This window comes from Thermothelomyces thermophilus, chromosome 4 (genome assembly GCF_000226095.1).
Source record: "Thermothelomyces thermophilus ATCC 42464 chromosome 4, complete sequence".
NCBI classification, from domain to species: Eukaryota; Fungi; Ascomycota; class Sordariomycetes; order Sordariales; family Chaetomiaceae; genus Thermothelomyces; species Thermothelomyces thermophilus.
Window position 1 is genome coordinate 1,774,271 of NC_016475.1, and position 9,304 is coordinate 1,783,574.

General features: G+C 53.0%; 3 protein-coding genes across 3 annotated transcripts; all 3 read right to left on the bottom strand.

Moving 5' to 3' along the window:
• Positions 1-762: 762 nt before the first annotated feature.
• On the bottom strand, positions 763-2,217 carry MYCTH_2306323 (uncharacterized protein). Its single transcript, XM_003663969.1, has 6 exons — positions 1,866-2,217; positions 1,712-1,806; positions 1,384-1,639; positions 1,302-1,325; positions 1,009-1,247; positions 763-951 (listed from the first exon to the last, which is right to left on the bottom strand). Exons 1-6 carry the CDS (start codon positions 2,035-2,037, stop codon positions 844-846), a joined length of 894 nt encoding a protein of 297 aa, XP_003664017.1. The 5' UTR covers positions 2,038-2,217; the 3' UTR covers positions 763-843.
• A 2,277-nt stretch (positions 2,218-4,494) lies between these two features.
• MYCTH_2315506 (uncharacterized protein) lies at positions 4,495-5,185 on the bottom strand. The gene has a single exon (XM_003663970.1). The coding sequence runs from the start codon at positions 4,686-4,688 to the stop codon at positions 4,524-4,526; it is 165 nt and encodes a 54-aa protein (XP_003664018.1). The 5' UTR covers positions 4,689-5,185; the 3' UTR covers positions 4,495-4,523.
• A 703-nt stretch (positions 5,186-5,888) lies between these two features.
• On the bottom strand, positions 5,889-7,037 carry MYCTH_82678 (uncharacterized protein; the record flags this gene model as incomplete). Its single annotated transcript, XM_003663971.1, has 6 exons — positions 6,957-7,037; positions 6,654-6,843; positions 6,555-6,594; positions 6,419-6,501; positions 6,006-6,366; positions 5,889-5,954 (listed from the first exon to the last, which is right to left on the bottom strand). Exons 1-6 carry the CDS (start codon positions 6,964-6,966, stop codon positions 5,889-5,891), a joined length of 750 nt encoding a protein of 249 aa, XP_003664019.1. The 5' UTR covers positions 6,967-7,037.
• Between the last annotated feature and the right edge of the window lie 2,267 nt (positions 7,038-9,304).

Consider the following 9,304-nt stretch of genomic DNA (forward strand, 5'->3'; position numbering starts at 1 on the left):
TGGCTTGGATCAAAGACACGCTGAAAACAAAGGGAAAGTTGGCAGAGAGAGTCCAATCCAAAAGAGAGAGAGAGAGAGAGAGAGAGAGAGAGACGCGGGTGCCATGTGTCGTGCGGACAATAGTGTGCGGGGAAAAAAAGAAAAAAAGAAAAAAAAAACCGAGCCTCGTGAATTATCCAAATTATCGATAATAACGACCTATGCCAGCAATCTAATGCATACCCAAGCAACAACCGTGACGGCTAAACAACATTGCTGTCCAAAGAGTTGGCCCCGACCCAACGGGCCGGAGCCGTAGAGGCTGGAATCTGCAGTGCATGCTCCCATTGCATTATGCAAGCCACATGCCATGGCAAATCCGCCCCAAACCCCGACCAATCCAGAGCATTGACGAACGCACGAGAGCGCAACAAATCGCCAATGATGTCATCGCAAAAGACATTCATGGCCGCCCGCCCTTTACGAGAAAAACATATCTATCCCCGGAAACCAGAACCAAACAATTGGCCGCTCTTCCGACAGGCATTTCCTCAAAAGACCCCATTCGGACGCTCCCGCTGCCTCAGACTGGAGCTTGCCGTGCGAATCTTTGAGCTTAAAGACCAAGTAACTCCCGACTCCAAACGCCTCTTCAAGGTAAGATGTATCCGGGTATCTCAACGCCCAATTCGGACGCTGTAGGTGCTGGGCGGCGTAACAAGTCGTTACCATCCCGAGCCCGTCTTGCTGACCCCGTCCCTGGCGGGGTTGTCTCATGATGGGGCGGGTCACAATCGCCCGCTCTATAATTGTGTGCATCTGTCTCTCTTTGAGGTCGGCTTGTCTTCGAGTGTTCAAGCCTATTCAGCCCTTGGTAGGCTTGTTGTCTGAAGGCCCAGAAGCAACATCCGGTGTCCGGCTCCTAGACTTGTTCGCGCTGGGTTCCGAAAACAGGCCGTGTTCCTCGATGTACTGTGGCGTCGTGAGCGTACTGTTCGACGATCTAAGATTTGGGGCACGAGAACAAACCTCGACGACGGGATCCGGAATCAGGTACCTGACACTAAGGTCCTTCTTCAAGAACAGCCGAACCTTAGTAGAGCTGATGTCGTTCTGGATGACCTGGCTGATCACCCAAATGTTGTGCTCATACTGCCTGAGGGAGGCGAGAGCCTCGTCGATATCCGTCCCGGAGCGCTCGATGATGAAAGCGCCGTACTGGCCGAGGATCGTATCGAGATCCTTTGGTGCCCAAAGCCCAGGCTCACCTAAGAAACCAAGTTAGTCGGCGTCGTGTGAGCATGACTGGACAGCAAACCTACCCATAGACATGACCAAGTCGGCGCCTGAAACAACATTGAGGTCAGCAAACCTTCGACGGCCTGTTGGCGAAGCTTGACGCACCAGCCAGAAGCGCAATCCGAGCCTTCTTTCTCTGCCCATCTGTGCCCTCGATACCTCCGAGCACTTCATTGATTTCGTAATCAAAGTGGCGCAAGACCTTGGCGGTCGGCACGTATCGCGGCTCCCCCTTTTCGTCACAATTGACCGTCTCGTACGGGTCGACCATGAGCCAGGACGACTGCTCGACGGCTCTCGCGCACATATTGACCCGGTGGACGCCGGGCGCTAGCCCCACCTTCTTGTAAGCGTCGCTGACCTGCACACGTGATGATACCTCTGTCAGCCCTGCTTCTCGCCTGCTCTGGGGAGGGGGTTCTCCGAGTCGTACCGGTGACAGATATCCGCCGCACACTTCGAAGTCGGTGTTGAACCGGACAAAGTCGCTTGCCATCTCGAACATGCGGAGGTGGAGGAAGGTTATTGCTTGCATAGTATCCGTCAGCAGTGGGAATGGGACAGCAAGTAGCAACTGAGAAACGTACGAGAGAACGACCCGCAGGCCACCAGCACGAGGGGTGTCTTCCCAGGCTGTGTTTGGCGGCGCTTCAGCTTTTCGGTTGGAAAAGTGTAGGACTGCTGAGCGCCATTGAGGTTCGGTTGCTCCACGGTCGCCGAGGGCGTTTGAGTGCCGGAATCGCTAGATCCAGTCGACATTTTGGAAGACGCTTCGGAGGTCGTGATGCTGTTGAAGAGAGAGGACTGTCGCGGATGGCGGGCGAGGAGAGGGGGGGGGGAAGGGCGACGCAACAAGGGTCCGATCGCAGGTGCTCTACCGAGGATGCGGGGCACGGTAGGCAGCTCGTCGGCAAGGACGGGGCCGGCCGGAATCCGGATAATGAGTGATGATGTCGCCGAAAGCCGGCGCCGCGACCGTATCTACCAATTGGGATGGCGGCTGTGACGATGCAATCGCTAACAGTGACGCCGGTCGGGTGAGAGAGGTTGCAATAGGGTATTGAGGCGCTTTGTAGGTGTTGGGAAGAGGACGGGGGTCGTGGCTAGGCAGTACGAAGGTATGGAAAGTGGGCTTTTCCTCCGACTTATTAAGCCTTTGACGCGGGGGTCTGTAACAGAACCACAGGAGTTGCCTAGCAATTTTGTTTCCCAGCGGGCTGTCCCTGGGCTCGTTCAATGTCCGTTGCCGGAGTTAAGCCTGGCTAAAAACACGCAACCCACTCCTCAGCTCGCGCAATGGAAAAAACGGTGTGATAACTTCGGGCTGTTACACTGGTTTCTAATCGGATTTATTCTGCCGACCGGGTGACCTCTTGTGTTGGTCAGAAGTGGTTTCACATCCCTTTAGAATGTTTTTGTGCCACACTGGATCACAAGTTTTAACAGCACCGATTCCTCGGAAATGGAGGCAGCCGCCCGCTGCGGGGTGGCAAAGAGCTGTTCACACAGTGAATCTTTTTAACACCAAACTTTGACTTATTAGATCTATTGCTTCCCAGACCACCAAGATTTTGGACTCGATGTCTCCACAATTTGACTGCGAACGAACACCTTACATCGAGGCTATTTGCGAGACTGGGAAATCGAGTTTACGGTGTCGTTGACACTACGAATCATTCTTGTTTCTAGAAGAAAGCTCCTGTTGTTTGTTACCTATGGCCCGCAATTACTGCCTCTACGTACCTACTAGATATTACTATCGAGACACCTTCCCCTTTCAGAGGACACAAATTGTGAGCGTACGGAGTATTTGTGCATGCTTTATTTTATTAACGTACACAACAAGTGATGAACAAAGTTTCATGAGTTCCCAGGACAGAGACAGCTGCATGTTCTAAATGTCGAAACCTCCAGGCCCAGCAAGCGGCCAACCACCTCACTGCAGCCACAAATGCGATGATGACCAAAGACGAAGAAACGCTAGAGAGTATTTCTCAAGCAGGCAATTTCTTGTATCCATGCCGTGCATCAATTGGCGAAACATCAAGTCACTTGTTGCACACTGCAAATGGCCCTTCATTCCACTATCCTCTTCCCGTGGGCCTAGTCTCATGGTCAGGATTGTTGTCGTCAACAGCACTACTGGCCAAGGGCAACACCCAGGGGCCCTGCCGACAACGACCCGTCCAAGTGGCACTGCGCGCAAGTCCAAGGCTGAACAAGCTCAGGATGTTGGCCTGCGGATGCGAAACTCCCCGTTTTCTCCGGTTTCAACCAAGCCCCTAAGTGTTTGGTAGAGGCGGTTGCCAGAGTATTCCGGGACGACCATCTTCCCTGCCAACTTGACCCGGTCCCGCGCCTCGAGGTCGATAGTGAGGGCAGTCACGGTCCTGCCACCTTCCGGTCTGACCACCTCGCCTTCAGCCGCCTCGCCCATCAAGGCCTGAATCACCGGGTCATGGGCCGTATCAACGAGGCTCTGAATGCCGAGGACATCCTGAGCCACCGGGCGTGCAAAGCCGCGCTCTCTGTTCCAAATGAGCCCAACAGGCGAATTCTGTACTTGGCCGGATTTTCAAGATAACTAATAAACCTCGGATTTTGTCACCACGCTATCATGCGATGGCACAAGGCTGCCTTCCAACTATTCTTAACTGGCATCCACCAGGTCCCCGGTATACAAGAGATCTCTTCCATACATACACATGACCTCCAAGCAAGTCCATCCATCTTTGAGCAACCTCATTTTGCATCGCTGTCTTCAAAACTCGTTTCCCTCACACAAAGTTCGTGCGCAACAAATCATCATAAACGCCGTGTACCCAAACGCATCCCGCCGTGATATGCAATGCAAACAGACAACAACAGCCGTCCACCCACCCATGTGTCGTCATAAGATACCATCACCGTTTCTCATTCCCGCACGGACTTAAACCGAACCCCACCCGAGTGTGAGGGGGGCACGGCATCCACAATACGTTTTCCCAGGGCCTTGGTTCCTGTCACAAAACCCGAAACGTTCCCGGGGGGGGGGGGGGGGAATCCCCGGTTACTGGCCCCAAGCGCGAGCGACAGCGCATCATGGCGAGCGACGTCCGCGAAGGCACCCCCGAGATGAAGCGCCTTGCTCTCCGTGACTATTTGCCCGCCTTGGTCTTCGGGCTTTTCTTTCGCTGTGTGTGTGTGTGTTTTTTTTTTTTTTTTTTTTTTTTTTTTGGGGGGGGGGGGGCGGGGGGAGAGCTGGTCTAATCGTCTCCCAACTCCCCACTACTCCCGCTCGACGACGTCGTCACTGTTCCATGCACGTTATTCCGTGCGAGCCTGACGAGTTGGTAGATGCCAAACGCAATCAGCGCCAGCACGATGAACAGGATGATGATAATAACGGCGATGACGTCGTTCTTCTTCATCTTTCCGGTTTTCCCTGCCCTCTCTCTCTCCCGTCTGGCTGTTCTTTGGTGCCCCGGCGGCCCTCTCTTGGAGTATGGGCGTAAAATAGGGCGGCTCGTGGCACGGCGGGAGAAAGATAGGCTGCGGTAGTACAACCCGGCAGTCCGCGGCGGCGGCGATGCTTGTGCGCGTCGGTCAAGTTGGCGGGTAGTAAAGCCAGAAGCCGCTCGTAAGGCTACAGCAAGTTTCAAGTCTAATATTAGACGGTGCAAGTGTGCCAAGTCGTCACAGTTTGAGACGGGCTTTCGTCAAACGTTAGCTGCAAGAGCTCTGAATATCGGGTATGAAGAGACCCGAGGGGAGAGCTTACAGGAACAAGCAGCTCGCCGTCGATGGCGGGGTTCGACGTTGCGCAAGGAGTGCAGGACGTGCCGGTGGTGTTCCGTCAATAGTTTGTCGAAAATATTATCAACGATACAAGTACAACGCGACAATTCCCCTCAGGTCGTTAGATGGGAACAAAACGGGACGCAGCAGTGCAGGTCAAGTTGGGCAACCAGCCGCCAGCGGCGGCAGCAGACGCACGCAGTCAAATAGGGTGGTTGCCCCGCCACCTGATAAAAGTCAATAAAAGAGAAGGCTGGCACACCCATCGAGCGAGCTTGGCGCAAAAGACCCCGGCTCGACAGGGGTGCTGGCAGACCGTTTCGGTGGGGCCTCAACCAGCCTCTCCAGCAGTCCTTTGCTCTCATTCGCCCCGTGCTCGGCGGGAGACAGGGGACCAGCTCCCGTCGAGCTGTGTCAGCTGTTGCCAACATGCCAACAGGGCTCTTGCGCCTGGACGTCATAGCCGAAACTCTCAACGAGTAAACACTGTCTTCGGAAAGCGAGCTCCCATGCAGTTGCTCTTGTATGGAACAGCGACATCGAAGTCCATTGTGCCTAATTCATACAACCCACCTGGATTGCGTAGAGAGACGGCCACCTAAAAGAACTCACTTTGCATTGAGACACAGCATCTTGAGACCAAGCCAAGAGCCGAAGGCGAGAAGGCTTCCTTTCTCTGTCGACATCCAAACGGCAGTATCAAATTAGTCCGAAAGGTACGTCATGCAGCCAAAGAGAGTGCCATATCATAACGCTATATTGAACGAAACGGAAGATGAAGATTGACTTGTTCTCGAATCTGTCGGTTGCTTCAAGGACGGAATGGCTGGTGCTCATTGGGCTTCGGTTGACGGCTCGCGCTTGACTATTCGGACGTGCTGCTCATAAAATTGCAGCATCTATGACAGGTAAGTCTCTAGGACTCGCAAAATTGCAAAGAAGTAGCATACCTTTTGAGGGCACCTTTGGTAAATGACGCTGGTGGGGTGTTGCGTTTTATGGCCGTTCTTCCACGTGAGGTAGACCATTAGCTTCCCAGTTTCCTCGTCCTCGCAGGCGTCTAGGTGCGCAATATGGTCTTCCCAGCTCCCTGGCGGTGGCTTCCATGTCGCCGCCTTTGCGCTCAGAGGCGGCTCCGAATTCGCCGGGTGGTCGCCGTTTCGCTTCGATCTTTTCCCACCCCCTTGCGGAGTGGTTGAAGATGGCCTCCCTCGTTTTTTGGTCTTGAGCGCGTTCGCTGTCTCTTCGTGTAACTTTTCTCGGCCGCCGATGCTCTCGAGGTACTCGTTCAGCGCTTCGGAAGCGTTCTCACTGGACGGAATATGTCAGCGCGGGCGCATAACTTGGGGATGCCAATTCTTACATCAAGTTCTCTTCCGGTTCCCATGTCCGATCAGACTTCTTTTCATACCCTTCCCACTTCACCTCAAAGAACGGTTTTCCATTCTGCTCACGTCAGACACAAGTTGAGTCCCGGAAAACAATTGGCGGTGCCTCACCTTATCGATCATGTGTGACATAATCTTCTCGACCACATACCTAAACGCCATGGTTAGTAACCATTCAGCCGGCTACGAACGCACTGTCCATTGTCGTACACTTCCTCCTCGAATTCCTCCTCATCTTCTTCGTAATCTTCGCCCCCATTGCCGTTGGTTTTGCCCTTCATATCATCATCATCGGGAATGTCTTGGTTATATGAAGTCGAACTCCTCGAGCGGCCGGATTTCTTGGGCGATGACAGGCGCTCGAACTCCTCCCGATCGGAAGCTTCTTCATCACTGAGTGCTGCAAAATGCCTTGTCAGACTGGATTTCTGCCAGGTGTTATAGGGTCCAAGGGTTGGATTTCCAGCAGGTCGGCGTGTTCACAAATGGCGTCCAGCATGACAGTGGGCTCACCTGGAGGCATCTTAACGACAAATGATATGGCTGTGTTTGAAATAAAGATTGGTCCCTGACGTCTTGAAATCGGTGCTGTCGTTGGTTCCACTTCAGTTGCACTTCCGCAGAGAAACTGGCAACGGCTTCGCGCGGACGCGTTTAAAAAATGGGGTAGGAGCGTTCAGCCGCGGCGCTCGTTCACGTGACTTGACGGGCCTCGACAACTCGGCGACAACAGAGCCCCTTCCACCTTGAGTACCTTGGGAATTAATGCAAATCAATAACAAGTTATGGGCAGGTGAACCGATTGTGTATTTTTGCCTTTCTGGACCTGATTGTAACTTTTCGCATGTCCAGCTGGTCATGATCGTGAAATCAAGCGTCTCGATCCTAGAGCTCCTTCAATGTTTGTTTTGAGAGGTAGAACAGTTTGCTCGCACTGAACAAGTGCATCCAGAACCTTGTCTTGGCCGAGACTTCCAGACAGATCCTCTTGCTCTACCTCCCGGGGCATCATGAAATATTCAGAAAAACGTGATGACCATGGGTCCGGGTTCTTCTTGTCACATCTTCGAACGCCACAATCCAAGTTCATAAGGCCGCCACTCATCCCTTCCACGGTTCGCGGCACCCAAAAAACAGCTTGAAGTCGTTCTGTGTACGGATTGCAACTACTATATGGCTGAAAACTCGCCAGCGAAGATCCGTTACTCCTGATACTCAACCAGATCAAAGCCTCCCCCTGCTTCCCGAGGGATATTATCGCTGTCCTTGGCAAGACGGCCTAAAAGTACCCGCAACAAAACACCCAAGACTGACTTTATTCACATCCTGGAAATGCCCGTCCGCACTGGGGGGTTGCCCTTTGGGCAAAGATAAACTTTATCCTGTGCAATCAAGCTCTCATACATATAGTGTAGGTTCGTTCTTGACCCGTTCAACGTTCTATCCAACACGGCCAAGGGAGAACAAGAAGCAAACCATTTTCATGGGACTGGGTAGTCATCGCCTGACACGTGATTTGAACACAGTTACGGCTTTCTTCCACTCTCCGGGCCTTGGAGTCTGCGCTTCGACACGATTTTTGGACGAGTTAGCAGCGAGGGAGTGAGTGAGCCGATTCAGGAGCCTCTTGTGAAGACGAACGTAGAGCGACCGAGACACTACGTATGCAATCCGTACAAGAAGCCAAGCCGGACCATTGGAGCGATTCTGGCCGCGGAAGAGAGCTGCGCAGATTTGTCGAGGAGCCAACGCTTAGCACACTGCACCGAAACAGCTCATGAACAGAGGAGGGTCGATGGCACTGAACACCGCGGTGACAAGGATTCCGATCCCATCAACGCTCATCAGAGCGATGCCGCGCTGATGTTCGCCATTGTGTCGCGCTCCGTCTGCCTCGGTAGAGGAGGATCCTACTCCGTATGTTCTAAGGTGTTACGGTAGTGTGTGAACTAAGCAGATAACGGCGCCGGTTGACAAGGATTGAGACTGTGGATAAAGTGAATGGGATCCGTAGCGCTGGCCGCTCTAGTTACGGTGAGAGAGAAGAGCAAGGTTAGGAGGGCGTTGTGGCTCTGTTTTGGCCTGAGAAGGAACGTACCTACAGGCATTAGAAGATGTACCCCGTAGGCGGTGTCTTCCAAGGTCTTTTTATGGCGCCTTCTATCCGAGAATAAACCACCTGTATTCCTGATGGCCCCTGAAGCTGCCATTTTCTTTAGACACCTTGGTAGGTAGCATGGAGTGTAGCGTACTGTATGTATGTACCTGTATGTATGTATTGTACGTACCTACATACAAATTCATAGGTAGTAGGAGGAACCTTAGAGACGGTGATCCGCACATCCGCTAAACTTTCGCAGCGGGTAAGTTAGCTGCGGAATGCTAGTGTATCTCCCGCAATCCCCGGCCACACAGTCCATACTTAGGTGGGTATGTACACTGATGCACTCCTAATAAGGTATGTACTGTACAGTACATACAGTATCCGTACAGTACATGAATCCGGTTGTTAGGCTACTGTGTAGTGTACACTAACCCAGACAGATTGGCTTCCTTACCCGCCTGCTCAACAGAACCAAGCCCTTGGTAGACGATCCCAAAACGTTTGAGTTTGGCCGACCACAGCGCAGAGCACTTGCGGATCCGTACACTGAAGGCAACGGAGCCGTGGTGGGGCTGTACTGCAGTAACACAGCTTCAAGCCTTCACCAGCAATTTCGAGAACTGGGCCTGAAAAGCAGGATAACCAGCATTAGCCCGTACAGGCGTCGGAGATTTTGACTCCAACAAAAAAGCATCAGTCCATCCTGCTTTGTCTGCAAGGTAGGTTGTAAATCGGCCACCCGCTTTCGTTGGAAAAT

Bases quoted from the DNA above. Each gene is read 5' to 3' on its own strand.
- MYCTH_2306323 (XM_003663969.1), bottom strand. From the start codon at position 2,037: ATGTCGACTGGATCTAGCGATTCCGGCACTCAAACGCCCTCGGCGACC. The intron at 1,326-1,383 runs GTGCGTCAAGCT...ATGTTGTTTCAG, and splicing joins TCGGATTGCGCTTCTGGCTG to GCGCCGACTTGGTCATGTCT. The intron at 1,248-1,301 runs GTAGGTTTGCTG...TTGGTTTCTTAG, and splicing joins CGACTTGGTCATGTCTATGG to GTGAGCCTGGGCTTTGGGCA.
- MYCTH_2315506 (XM_003663970.1), bottom strand. From the start codon at position 4,688: ATGAAGAAGAACGACGTCATCGCCGTTATTATCATCATCCTGTTCATC.